The 14,390-nt window shown below is 39.0% G+C and overlaps 1 protein-coding gene across 1 annotated transcript; it reads left to right on the top strand.

The window, feature by feature from the left end:
* The first annotated feature begins 859 nt into the window (after positions 1-859).
* smyd5 (SMYD family member 5) lies at positions 860-10,887 on the top strand. Its single transcript, XM_039813353.1, has 13 exons — positions 860-1,007; positions 1,945-2,053; positions 2,455-2,594; positions 3,709-3,830; positions 3,923-3,992; positions 5,503-5,607; positions 5,844-5,906; positions 6,716-6,786; positions 6,878-6,984; positions 7,182-7,238; positions 7,357-7,451; positions 8,218-8,288; positions 8,946-10,887. The coding sequence occupies exons 1-13, from the start codon at positions 915-917 to the stop codon at positions 9,094-9,096; spliced, it is 1,254 nt and encodes a 417-aa protein (XP_039669287.1). The 5' UTR covers positions 860-914; the 3' UTR covers positions 9,097-10,887.
* The last annotated feature ends 3,503 nt before the right edge of the window (positions 10,888-14,390 follow it).

The raw sequence follows: 14,390 nt of genomic DNA, 5'->3' as shown, positions 1-14,390 counted from the left end.
TATTTATATTCAATCTAATTATGTAATACTGTACTGTATTGCACCTTATTTTTAAGAGCTGGAATGATTGGTCGTGTAATTAATGAGTCGATTGTTTCAAGTTTTAAGCTCTTTATTGTCAAAGAAATTCAGAGAAGCAGTTGTTGGCAATGACAATCTTAGATGTCAGGGTCCCTCCAACAATGCTCATTACATATGTATAAAAAAGAAAATCATGCAAGAAAAAAAAAAAGAAAAATTAAGAGAATAAGACAAAATAAGTAACACATAAGTCGTGGAGGAGCTCGAGACGCAGCAGCTGTCACCGGCACCATCTTCTCCATTTAGAAAATGAATCTGCAACTATTTTGATAATTGATAAATCTTAAAGGTAATTTTTCACCTTGGGGTAATGTACCCTTTGGCTTCAGAAAATGTTAACTATTTTCAAGAAAATAATCAACAGATTAATTGATAGCCTAATAAAAATAATTTTGCACCCATGCCCCCCTATAGTATATTTTACCTGTCAGTTGTGACCAGTGAAGGCAAAAGTAACAGTTGTATGTATGCATGTGATATTGTGGGATTTACTCCTTTCTAGATGGTTCTTTGCTAAATATGTCACATTTGTGAATATTTATATATCTTGAATATATTTCTGACAGTTCTGGAGCTAATGTTTGTTAATATAGGCTACTCATTATCTTATTGCATATTTTCTAAAGTTATATTTTCAGCTCACGAAATAGTTTTACTAATGCTTATTTTTTTTTTACTCAATAAATACAATACAATAAAACAATGAACTTTCCACGTTGAGCCGTGGAACAGACCTGCAGTTCACATGTCCGCCACCAGAGGCCGCTGCTGCCTCGTGTGGAGATAAAACGTCAGTGTCAGAGTTGAAAGGACAAAGGTCGTCACTCAGAAACATGGCTGCTCCCCTGGATGACATGTTTTCCTACTGCGTGGACCCCGGTAAAGTGTCCACCTGTGTGGATGTACGATTTATAGACAATATTAAGGTAAGGCGGTTTGGCGTTTGCCAGACTAAAGAGATTTCGACAGATCTGTGGCTTTATTTGGCTCTTTAGCAGAGCTGTGTTAGTCGCATGTCGGCTGTCAGTGCGGATCACTGCCTGCTGGGCTCAGGCAGGACTGCAGGATCTGGACCGGACGTTTTCTGACAGGACCTGATCGTTATAGATCTGTCTGTGTCCAGAACTACCAGTGAGCTACTGGTCTGTACGTTTAGTGTTTTCACGTCAACCAAAAGTGAGTAAGCTAATGCACAACATCCACCATTTTACACCATTAAATTATTATTATTATATTAATTAAATTAAACCGTGTTGTGGTGCGATATGCATGGATTAAGTAATATAACTTCATTGACCAAATTTAATTAAAAATTAAAATATTATTTAAAATTGATTAAATAAACGTTGCTTACTCTTAATATTGATGACAATATTGATGTATGAGGTTAACACTAAGCTCACAAAATTTCAGCATAAACCAATAAACATGGCATTGCCATTGAAATAAAGCAGGCTCTTTTTTAGGAGACAAGAGACACATTATTTCACTCAGTGCTGTCTAGTGTAATTTTTCTTAATAAGAAATGTATTCATTATGTATGCCAGCTTCTCCCCTGCAGGGTCGCAGGAATCCTCCACTTAAAAGCCTGTAAATATGATATATAATGAAATAATATTTATGAGGGTAAAATAAAACACAAACAATAATTTATAAGGAAATATTCTGGTGGTAATGATCTGAAAAATACCGATCAAAAGGCCAATGACAACATGAGAAATTGAGAGAAAGTTTCAACCTTACCATTACCCTTAGAGATTCTGCTGTAGTGGGTTTACATGTAAAAGAGGCCGAGGCTGCTGTGCTTTTTGAAAGATTGGTGCAAACAGTCGCAACAGTAATGTTTTGTTAATCATGTTTCAGGGTAAGGGTCTCTTCGCCAAAAAGAGCATCAAGAAGGGAGACACCATTTTTTTTGAACGGCCTCTGGTCTCTGCCCAGTTCCTGTGGAATGCTTTGTATAAATATAAAGGTGAGATGTCGATTCTGTTAAATACACACAACACGTTTTTTTTTTTTTGGCATTTGTCTTTATTCCAAAGCCGACAGTGTGGAGAGACAAGACATGGGGAGGGAGTCGGGTATGTGGCATGGGCTACTTGCTGGACTTTTTAACTGCATCTTGCATTAATTATGAAGGAATGACTCTGATGTTATGTTACTCTGATAATATAGAACAGTATATTGTAGACCGTCCACACAGGGACGACAAAAGCATGTGTGTTATCAGACTTGACAAATACTGGATACATTATGGTTTGAGGAGTTTGATCTTGGATAAAGCTTAAACATCTTAAACCAACAGGGTCTACTCTGCAATAATGTTTTACTTCCGCTCATCTGCTCTACTGCTGCACTGTGTCCTTTTTTTAGCCTGCGAGTACTGCTTACGTGCTCTGGAGACTGCAGAAGAGAATGCCAGGAGACTAAGTGGCATCCCTGGACTAAGTCTTCCTCACCCGGAGCTCTGCCGTGTTCGACCAGAGCTGCACCAAGCCTGCCCTCAATGCCAGGTTAGTCCAGTCCACTGAAGTTGTTTTAACTGTAGAAGTTGTCATATGTTTCTTACAGATGGAAAAATGCCCTGAAAAAGTGTTCAGATCAATATAAGACAAGAAACATATTGATTTTAAGCCAGCTGTGGTCAGGGAAGAACTTCCACTGAGTTGATGGTGTGCGACATGACTACCTGATCGATTTTTAGAGGCCAGTATGGTACTATGGATCAGTAAGCTAATCTGTCTTGTTTATTTTTTTAAATAACCAAAGTGAAAAACTCAAACAACTGTTTACCCATGGTGGTTTCTTTGTACTTGCAGTATTGCATATCTGTCGGCCACTAGAAAACAGTTTAAATTATCCGATTTGGGTTCCTGAAGCTAATAATAATAACAATATTTATATAGCTTTTTTTTCAAAAGCCAATTACAGAGTGCTTCACAAAAGTCATAAAATGAATAGATGTAAAGTGCAATAAAATACAAATTTAAGATTAAAATTAAAAGCAATTTAATGAATGCAATTAAAAGAACAAATGCAGTAAATGCACAAAATAAAACAATTTAAGAAAATGCAATTAAAATGAATAACACATTTTAATTGTTTCTGTAGGTGAGATTTAAATATAAAACATTAATATTATAAAGACCCTCATTCTTCCTTAACTATAACTGCCGTTTATTGGGGGGAATATGCAATATCTTGGTGTGTGTACATGGATCCTTCTGTGTTACTGAAGTTTAATTGTACATGTTTACGGATATATTGTGTGTATGTGGAGAGGCTGTGTGTTGCTACGTTACTTGTGTTCTCTCGAAAGACAAATAAAGACAATTAATGCTAATGTTATATTATCGTACAACTTTCCGTGTTGGAAGCTTTATTAACTCCATTTTAACAAATGGATAAATATGTCCCAGATTGTGTCTATTTACTGTGATAGCTTTAGAAAATAAAAAATATTGCTTACATTTTTATCTTTTCTTCGGAAATGTATTTCTAGTCATACCCAAAGTTTATTGTATGTTTAATACACTTTAAATATCTGTCACTTGAAATGATTTATTTTTTTTTTTTGGTCGTTTTCAGTGTTTTCTGATTGATCTAAAGAGTTCTCCTTCTCTGCAGGTGATGTACTGTAGCAGCGAGTGTCGACAAGCTGCAGCTGATCAGTACCATCGAGTTCTGTGTTTGGGTTCCTCCCAGGACGATCCGGACCACCCCATCAACAAGCTGAAAGACGCATGGAGGTCAGACACACAGATATTTTCATTGTAATGATTTTCTGTTTTTTTTTTTTTTTTTTGTCATTCACCTCAATGAAGATTTGTCTTCTCTTCAGGAGTATGCATTATCCCCCAGAGACCTCCAGCATCATGCTCATGGCCAGAATGGTAGCTGTGGTCAAACAGGCGAGTCTCTAATTACTTTTAGCTCCTAAATCATTGAGTATAAATAATGTGGGGGGTTCAATTCATTCTGGCGTGTGTACTAATCATATGAGATACACAATACAAACACCTTGTTGTAAAAAAAGACATAATATGCTGCATGTAATTTAGATTTTTATCACCCACACCCCTTAATGTTTGGATGGGTGTTAAACCTAGCTTGAAATTAACTTTGCCCTGACTAATACAGATCTCCTAAATAATAAAGCTGGATGTGGGAATTATTTTTGTAATGTGACAAGCTGGTGAGAGGACATTTTTAATAGACTTTGCTCTCATGGAATTAAAACGACTGACAGTAAACAAAACATAATGTGCTGCAAATATTTATTTGATTCAGTGTCTTTATACAAACAATAGATGTGCACGATACAAAAAGGTGTTGCTTGTAGTGATGAACCCAGGGGGAATTTTCACAGACTTTGCGGTTCCCCTCAGCCCCACAGTGTTTTAGCACCTTTCAGCTCATTGTTTTGGTTTTTACAGCCATTACTTTACTGGTTTGGTTCACTCTCGCCACTCTCATCGACCTTGTTTCCAGCTGCAGCAGGCAGCGGTTTACAAAAAAAACTCACGGCACACTACCTGCTCAGCACCAAACAACAGACAGTGTTGGACATAGTGGAACATTTAGCAGGTAAAGAGCCAGATACTTCCCTCAGGATTTAACGGAGACCAACACAAAGCTAAAAGGAGGGTGAATATTCTACTTGCATTCTTTAGGTGGTCATAAACATAACTCCAAATGAATGCTAATGCTGCTCTGTGTCTGCAGGATGTGTAAATAGGCAACCGTTTGCTTTCAAGTTCCCCATGACAACTTTATACGGTGCTGATCTGTTATTTTAGATTTAATTTGGCACAGTGAATCAAGAATAAAAGAAGTTAATGAAAGCTCGAATTAATACAGCACAAAGTAAAAAGCTACAAATGGCTTCCTGTCTTGGTGTAGACACCACTAGGAGTTTAGTTTTGATTATCCTTCAAAAAACAAGGCACATTGATTAACCGATTAGTTGTCAACTTTTAAAATAATCGGCAACTATTTTTATAATTGTTTTAATCGGTTTGAGTCATTTTTTTTTTTTTTTAAATGAAAAAAGTAAAAATTGTCTGATGCCAGTTTCTTAATTGTGAATATTTTCTAGTTTCTTCACTCGTCTGTGACAGTAAACTCTATTTTTGAGTTGTGGACAAAACAAGACATTTTGAGGAAGTCATCTTGGGCTTTGAAAAACACTGATTAAAATGTTTCACTATTTTCTGGCATTTCATAGACGAACCAACTAATCGATTAATTCAGAAAATAATCGACAGATTAATCGACCATGAACATAATTGTTAGTTGCAGCCCAACATTGAAACATTACTCATTTGTATCAAAGAAACTGCATACTAACAATAGAATACTCTATAATAACTAAATGTGACACAATGATTGTTATTGAAATTTATTGTTTATGTTGTCCAGGCCAAAGACAAAGCACCCTGGCAGAAGCTGTTTTTGCACTTCTGCAGCCGGACAGGTAATGAGGAAGAGGAGATCGCCCATAAGCTCCTGGGAGAGAAGTTCAGAGTAAGTTACCATCATGTTATTCCACCTGGAAATATGAAACTGTTGAGGTGCAAAATGTATGAAGTCTGGCATTTCTGCTCTTATGCTAATCGCAGTTGTTTATGGCTCAGTAAGCAAAGCATGACCGTGTTACTCCCTCCTGAGGTTTAACTCCCACTGTGGCCATCTATGATGTATGTTTTCTGTTACGTAAAATGTAATTTTTTTATTTTATCTGTCTAACATTGTTTCTATAGGGGCAGCTGGTCTTGTTGCACAGCCTTTTTAAATCAGCACTTTATGATGAGCATCTGAGTCGGGTAAGAAAGAATAGTTTAAATCTAACCACTGCTTGTTTTTTCATGTCTTCCCAAATACTTTACAGCTCCAGTGCTGCAACTAACAATAATTTTTTTCATCATCAATTAATCAGATAATTATTTTCTTGATTATATGACTAGTTTGACATTTAGGGAAATACACATATTCACTTTTTTGCCGAGAGTCGGATGAGAACATTGATACCTTTTCTTACACGCTAAATATGACTCTATAGCCAGCAGTTTGTTAGCTTAGCTTAGCATAAAGACTGGAAACGGGGGGGAAAATACTAGCATTTTACAGTGTTTACAGTCTTTATGCTAAGCTAAGCTAGCTGTCGCCTGGCTGTGACTTCACATTTACTGCACAGACATGAGAGTGGTGTCGATATCCTCATCTAACTTTTGGCCAGAAAAGTTATCGTGGACCTTTTTGCTGTGGGCAGCTAATAAAAGCAAGTCAGTGATGAGTTTTTAGCTGTTTAGTTCCCTGATTTTTATTTGGGTTGCTTTGTAAATCAATCTTACAATATAAATGTCATCTGAAATTACCCGTGTGTCATGCTGATTGTGTTGTAGGAAACCTTTATCACACAGGCAGTTTGTTACAGAAATGTATGTTAAGATATGATGATACGTTATTGAACTCGGTGTGACATCCCGAATAATGTTTTTATGCTGATGCAACCGCAAAATGAACACACAGCACGAGATGCTGCAGCTGACGCCGAACTCTGACCTTTAGTGTGAAAGTAAATAAAATTGATGATTCTTCGGCATGGATCAGTAAAGATGTGATTGTTTTGCAGTGGTTTGTCCCTGAGGGTTTCCGCTCTCTGTTCGCTCTTGTGGGAACCAACGGACAAGGCATTGGTACCAGGTAAACCTCTCTTGTCCTGTTCTTATGACGGGTCTGGATCTTAGTTCGACTCAAATACTTCTCTCTCTTTGTGCTCTATTTTTCAATTCAGCTCCTTGAGTCGGTGGGTTCATGCCTGTGATGCACTTGAGCTTCCTGCCCAGCAGAAGGAGCAATTGGACTCTTTTATCGACCAGCTATACAAGGACATTGAGAAAGGTCACAGTTTTATCTCAGTCTTGCAGTATTTTTTTTGGAGTCAATTATTTCCGTCTCAATTGAACAGATTTGCAATTGTATGAGTGTTTATTATTTGTTGTCTGTGTTGTCCCAATGCCATTACTGTGATTATGTAACCGGTGTTGAGATCTCAACAAAGGCCAGAAATGTGCATAATTTGTCTCTTCTCTCTGTAGAAACGGGAGACTTTCTAAACTGTGAGGGTTCTGGACTTTTTCTGCTTCAAAGCTCATGTAAGTGCAGATTATCTCCATGTTATGAGTGCTGTCAATTCAGTTCAAAGGGACTGGTACTCTGGTCAAGAGACCATCTGATAACCCCTTTTCTTTTTTGTCTTCTCGCCCCCTGCAGGTAACCACAGCTGCATGCCCAACGCAGAGGCGTCCTTCCCCGACAACAATTTCCTGCTTCAGCTCAGTGCCCTTAGTGACATCAACCCAGGAGAGGTCAGCTCACACGTCTGGGTTTGGAGTGATAATTTCTGGCCAGGGATAGACGGGACAGAACATCCCTCTCTAGCTTTGTGTGCTCCCTTGTCAGACAGTATTAGAAGGCTGAGACTTTGAGGATTGGAATTGGTTTGTCAAGCTGTCAGAAAGATTGAGAAGCCTTGCATCTGCATGGCACAGTAATGTCAGAGCAGCAGTGCTTCTTTCACAGCAAAGCTCTCCTTTGAATGCTCGCTAAGACAGGAGCGCTTTGTGTAAGATTTCACCAGTAGTAAGATGGAAGGACACAGCGACTTCCTGCATGAGGGGAAAAAAACACAAACCTTAATTATTTCTGCCATTTGAAAAATACCAGTAGCATGTTTTATTGTACTAAACTGTAATTGTTAACGTCCCAGTCAAACAGAAGTTAGAGCGTCTTTAGCTTCTGTACTGTGACATATTTCCCAGTGAAACAGAATATTTGAGCTATGGACAGTTAGAAAAGGGATTTAAAATAAATCCTTTGCACTTGATTGGACTGCTAAAAAGTGGGCAGGCTTAGAGTTTAGCCTAGGATAAGTCATCAAACATTTGAGACTGTTTTACAGGAAGAGAAAAGACAGGGATTTTGATGTAAAAATACTCTGATACACATATGTGGCATATAGCAAGAGATGATGAATGATTAGCACAAAGACACAGGATTAAAACTTGGAAAATTATTTTTTCATTATAAGGCTATTCTGGTTCTTCAGCCAGTTCAACTGTTTGTAATTCTCAGGAGATCTGCATCAGTTATTTGGACTGCTGTCAGCGGGACCGAAGCCGTCATAGCAGACACAAAATTCTGAGGTAAGCATCTGTAATCCCTCAGATGATTCACTAGAAGTGAACATACTGTTACGAATTCCATCTGGATCAATATAAAGCCTTTCCAGGCAATAATGGGGAGTCATGCGGCAGAGATGCCAGGGGCCTGATGGCTACTCCTATGCTTACGCTCCTCATTGATCAACTTAACGTCAATCCCTCTTTGAATTACATTCCAACACTCAGTCGGCAAAGTTTACTTTGCAAGACTCTGCAAGAGTTTTTACAGCATCCTGTGATACCTCTCAGCCTTGTTGCACTCCAGGTTGGTGGTGTGAATGAATGCCTAATATAAAGATGTTACAACACACCCACTGATTAAAAGTATTAATTGCGCTTGGGTAGTCCACCTGGTAGAGCGAGCACCCATATATAGAGGTTTACTCATTGATGCAGCGGCCGTGGGTTCGACTCCGACCTGCATCCCTTTGCTGCATGTCATTCCCCCTCTCTCTCCCCTTTCATGTCTTCAGCTGTCCTTTTAAAAATAAAGGCCTAAAATGCCCCAAAAATTATCTTTAAAAAACCACGAGTATTAAACTCTCAGATTTAGTAACAGAAGCGTGTAAAAGGCTTCTGATTAATTTCAGCTCTTGTCAGATGTGCAACAATGTGACTTGTGGAACATTTTCTTCCCAGGGAGAACTACCTGTTTGTCTGCTCGTGTCCAAAGTGCATCTCCCAGATGGATGAGCTGGACGTGACATCAGAGGAGGAAGAGGAAGAAGAAGGCGAGGCAGAAGGTGAAACCGAGGGGGATGAAATGGAAGATGAGATGACAGATGTCTGATGAAAGACTTCCCCATATTGTTCTCAGCCGTTCCCTTTCCTGCCACCGCGCTAAGCAACCTAAGGAATAAAGAACAGTTCAAACCATGATCTGCATTTCACCAGAACTGTCCAAATTTGTGAGAAATATCTTATCAATGCATTCCACTCATTCTTTGTCCAGTTTTAGAGATCAGCCACAGAACACGGTGTGTCAGTATTGGGGCAGTGACAGTTTTTTTTGTTTTTGCTTTACTTCAGCACACTGAGGGGTTTGAATAAATCAAACACTATAACTTTCAGGCTTTGTGGGTGAACAGATAAGGATTGGTAGGTGTATTTTTTTATTTTATTTTATTTTTTTTACACTTGGGGACTATGTATAAAAAGGCTGACATTTCTAAACAGTTTATTAAATGTGGATGTAAACACCTTTTTTAAATCTACATTAATTAAAAAACATTCTAGCCACTTGGGGGCAGCACCACAAGTTGTAATCTTTGATAAATCACCTTATTAAAGAGTAAACAAACACCCCTTGAAAATCTTCTGCTCTACAATGGTTGAATTTCTCACCTTGCTACAGTGATGTACAGGTGTACTCCAGTACACCGTGACATCATCGTTGGGTGTGGTTACAGGTGCAACACGAGCACATTTCTGACTGCACCTAGCTGGAAATAACACTGATGACAGCGAAGAGAATGACTCAAAACAGTAAAAAACAATGAGCTGAAGGAGTCTAAAAAGCTGAGGGTAACTGCAACTTTAAATTAAAGCTGAAAGTCAGTATTTTATCATAGAGCTTTGATTCTCTGCCAGACCCAGACCAGGCTGTTAATTTCCCCAAATTCCCCCGGGGTTTTAATCGCGGCAGGTTCATGCAAAATCCCCGTTTAAATTTTTTTTTTTTATGTTTGTGTACCACTGTGTGTGACTGCCATCTTCTATATCTAGTCAACTTACACGCATGGATAAAAAAAAGAAGCATACTGGTAGAGAATATTGACTTTTGTCTCAATTTATTTTTTGCTGCTGTTCGAAAATCATGACCGTGACAGCAGTTGCCTATTTCACTGTGTCTGACCTTCAGGTCCACTAAAGTCAAAGAAGAACTGTTATTTCTTGTTCTTGTCAACTCTTCAACAAGGCAAAGTAATTAAGCAGAGGTCAATTGGTTCTCAGGTGTTTTTCTCCACTTAAGTTTCTTACATGACTTTGTGTTACTGCGTTGAACAGGCTTTTTATTTACTCTCCGTTGTAATTACACTCTTGTCATATGGGAGGAATCCAGCCAGTGATGAAATATAGTTTGGTTTTCATACAATGATCTATGGGGTTAAGTTAAACCTTACTTAATGTATTATAGAGACCTTGAGTGGAAAATTGCTTTGTCAGTAACTGTTTGCCCTTTGTTGAGAACTGTATTTCAAACCGCAGTTCCACATGAGTGAAATTGCTGCTGCCCACACATGAATCAATATTAAGACTGTAATCACAAATCCCATTAATTTCTAAAAAAAACTTGCTAGACAAAGATTGGGATTAGTCATTCAATATTTTCAAAGTTTTCAGTTGGCATTCAGCGCAGTGGCACAGGAGAACATGGCTTTGTGAGTTACACAAGTATGATTTAAAATAACAGCAGCAAACAGGAGCCTAGCATTGTTGTTTTTACTACTCTAGCATAAACCATTGAAATTGAATGTCTGTTAAGTCATTCATCAGGTTTACACACCTCCTGCCTTTGCTACTGAAGACTGTACTGGTAAAATATTTGTTCTGTCTTTGCATATTAAATACAAATCCTTTAGTCAAATTGTCTTCTTCAAGGGGGTGTGGGTCTTAACTAATCATTGCTTTTTATGGCTCTTACTCTCCAGACAGCCTTTTGCTTGGCACTTTTAACATGCCACATATACATCTACATATCTCATATTAATTAATAAATTGATTAAGTGAGGTATTCTATTGCTGATGCCTGGCCGTCAATCCCTTTTCACACTGACATCAAGTGCTGTCTAATTGGTGCTATGTGTGTACAATAATGGTTCCTTTGCAAAGTTAAGCATAATCCTCTACTTTTCCCCAGTGCCTCCAGACGTCTATGGTTGACATTTCTCTATTAACCTTCTCAGTTTACTGTACTCCAGTCCCCAGTTGTAGCTGCACTTGCATCATATGCTAATTGACCCAGAATGCACAAAAGAGAAATGGTAATAAAAAGAACATATTATGTCCATGAAAGGATGCACACCTGGGACCCAGCATGGCAGGGAGGCTGGGCACGTCCTCCAGTTGAAGCTCCCCCACCGTTGGCTGTCATCCTCTGAAGCAATGCCAGAATTGCTGCAGGAGCTCTGTAACTTTGGAACGTGGAATTTGGTGCGGCAAGCTCACTGCAGGGGTCGAGCTTGAGCATGCACACATATGGGCCTCCACATCACGCAGCGTGGCCTGTTTCAAGTAGGGAAAGTGGAGAGGTCAAAGAGCCTGCCCTGATAGAAGTGGGCTAGATAGAGGCTCATTTGTGGAGTGAAGGGGCGGGAAGTGAGGCAAGAGTTTGAGGAAAGGAAAAGGGAAGTGAGGGGGGGCACTAATTGCTATGCAGAGAAAGAGTCCTTTATTCTGGCAAACCAAGTACAAAACACTTCATATACATTTCAAAGACTACAATGATCTAAAAGTGGAATATTGCTGTCATTGTCATATGCAGATGAAGGGGGGGGGAGGTAGTTGAGACTATTTAAAGAGCGAAAAGATGGCAAATTTTTCCAATATGTTACTTTTTGTTATGTGAAGGAAATATTCTGTTTTACCTACACAATATTACTTGTAAAGACTGGACTACACATAGCTTTGTCAAAGTTTTTTTTAAACCTCTCAGCCTAAGATGCTCCTGCTCCAAAATTAGTACAATATGTTTGAGATTGTTCAGTCAGGGCCTGTAAGATGTGGAATAAGGGATGCACCGGTCCCACTCCTGCAGTCCCGACACCAATACCTGGGCTTTGGGTATCTGCTGATGCTGAGTACCGATCTGATACCAGTGTTTTATTATGCCTATTCTGGATTGACGACGGAAAGGAAAAGGCAACCGTTTGTTGAAATGGAGCTGAGCACAAATTCTTTCAGGACGACTTCTTAAACATAATCACTTCTCACTCCCCTGAATGGATCAGCTATAGAGGTGTTCACTTTAGTCTTAACCAATCAGAAGCGGCCATGAAAATCACGAGCCAATCACTGCACGACATCCCTGTTTTAAACCTGTCTCTCTGCTTGCTGCTTTTTTTTTTTTTTTTTTTTTTTTTTTTTTTTTTTTTTTTTTTTTTTTTTTTTTTTTTTTTTTTTTTTTTTTTTTTTTTTTTTTTTTTTTTTTTTTTTTTTTTTTTTTTTTTTTTTTTTTTTTTTCGGCTTGGGTCTCTCTTCCGGCCGGCCTCTCCCGGCGGTCTTCGGTGTTGCTCTCCCGCTCATGCCACCATCAGTGTCTGGGCTCCATCGGGGGGTTCATATTTCGGCCCTACCCCTTTTTAAAAGTTCCTCACAACTTTTAAATGATGGTGGAGTCTAATCTCCAAAGACTGTACTGTACATTTCACGCAAATGTACAATAAATCATCACATATCTGAAATGAAGTCTCATGATTGAAATAGGATTATTCACCGTCTCCTCTATATTTATATAGGTGGGCAAACATTTTTGTCTCAGTGCATGGATTGTCTTAGTCCGGTGGCGCTGAAGCTAGCTTAGCTTAGCGTAATGAATGGAATCCTTTGTTGCCGTTAGCATGTCGTGAGTAAAAGTGACCCCAACAACAACAAAAACAAAACCTAATTACTTCTTGTGGCCTGCGTATTCACAACGAGTAAAAATAGCAATGCAGATTAATAAATAGACAATTTCCTAGGCAGATAGGCCTATTGACTTGGGACTATATTGGGTGGAAGTAGGCTACAGCCGAAGCACTGCTACTCGGGCACAGAGATATCGGCAGCCCGCGGGGCTCTGCGGCCGGCGCAAAGTCACTGTTTCTGGGTTTCTGGACAACCAAATGCGAATGCCCTGACTGAGCTCCGCGGGGCTCGGCGGGCCGCTGCCTGTCCAATAACCCAGAAACTGACTTTGCGCCGCAAAGCCCCACGGGCTGCCTGCCGTTGAGCCCTGCAGATCTCAGTCAGGGCAGCGGCATTTGGTAGTCCACTTACCCAGAAACAATGACTTTGCGCTGGCTTGGTATTATTCAACATTTCAATGAAATTCATTCTAATTAAAACCATTCCCACTTTTTCAACTATTCTCACTACTTCACCTTTTTCTTATGCAATTATGCCAGCAATCCAGTTAAGCTTTAACAATTTAGCTTTTAACCATTCACAAGCATTTTATTTTTAATTTCAGATGATTTCTTCAAACTTTTTCAATTAATTGTGAATCGTTTTTGGTCTATAAAATGTCAGAGAATAGTCAAACATACCTGTAACAATCTCCCAGAGCCCAATATTATGTTTTCAAGTGTCTTGTATGGTCCAACCAACAGACCAAAATCTTTACATACTTTACTTTTACTCTTTCTGGGATTTTGGGGTGTTAATTTGTGTCTCTTGTGCTTCCACACGCATACAAACTTGAAAAAACAAACATCCATGCTATTTTGAGTGAGTTATAGGTTTCTGAATGTATCCTGACTTCAGTCTCCGGGTGAGCTGGTCAAAATCAAGGGGGTAAGCTTTGCTTCAGAACTCAAACCTCCTATGGCGCCATTTTGATGCTACAAAGCGATCACCTCCCGTCAGCATTCCATTGACTGCCATTCATTTTGACGTCACTTTGACAGCGAATAACTTTACATCTGAAGCGTTTAAAGACTCTATTTGTCCATTGTTTATTTCTAAAGAAACACGACAATGTATAAAAGGCTCCATTACCTTGTACCTCACGTTATGGCTCCGTAGCAGACGTTTTTGTAAAAATAGGCTAACGATTGTGTCATAACCAAGCGACTTACTGTCGCATAGTAGAGGAATTACCGTATAGTACAGGAGAAGCTTCACAGGCAGTTTTGACTTACATGAGCTGTTTAGGTTTAATTACTAATGTTAACTAGCATTTTAGTTAGCAATAATTAGCCTGTGCCCATGTGTGTGTATGTATATGTTAGTTGGTTACATATACCTACGCTCTCCGTCTCTGCAAGATTCGGAATGATTTAGATTTCTCTTGGCAAAGCTACCAGAAGACTTACAACTTTCAGACAGGTTGCTCACGTCACATTTACGTTGTCTCTCTCAGTTGGAGGCTGCGCAGTAACGCTC

This window comes from Perca fluviatilis, chromosome 10 (assembly GCF_010015445.1).
Source record: "Perca fluviatilis chromosome 10, GENO_Pfluv_1.0, whole genome shotgun sequence".
NCBI classification, from domain to species: Eukaryota; Metazoa; Chordata; class Actinopteri; order Perciformes; family Percidae; genus Perca; species Perca fluviatilis.
The sequence above is the reverse complement of the archived record's forward strand: the minus strand, read 5'-3'. Positions and strand labels throughout refer to the sequence as shown.

Excerpts from the sequence above, each read along its gene's own strand:
- smyd5 (XM_039813353.1), top strand. The coding sequence starts at position 915 with ATGGCTGCTCCCCTGGATGACATGTTTTCCTACTGCGTGGACCCCGGT. Across the intron at positions 2,054-2,454 it reads TGCTTTGTATAAATATAAAG|CCTGCGAGTACTGCTTACGT; the intron begins GTGAGATGTCGA and ends TCCTTTTTTTAG. Across the intron at positions 7,452-8,217 it reads GTGACATCAACCCAGGAGAG|GAGATCTGCATCAGTTATTT; the intron begins GTCAGCTCACAC and ends TGTAATTCTCAG.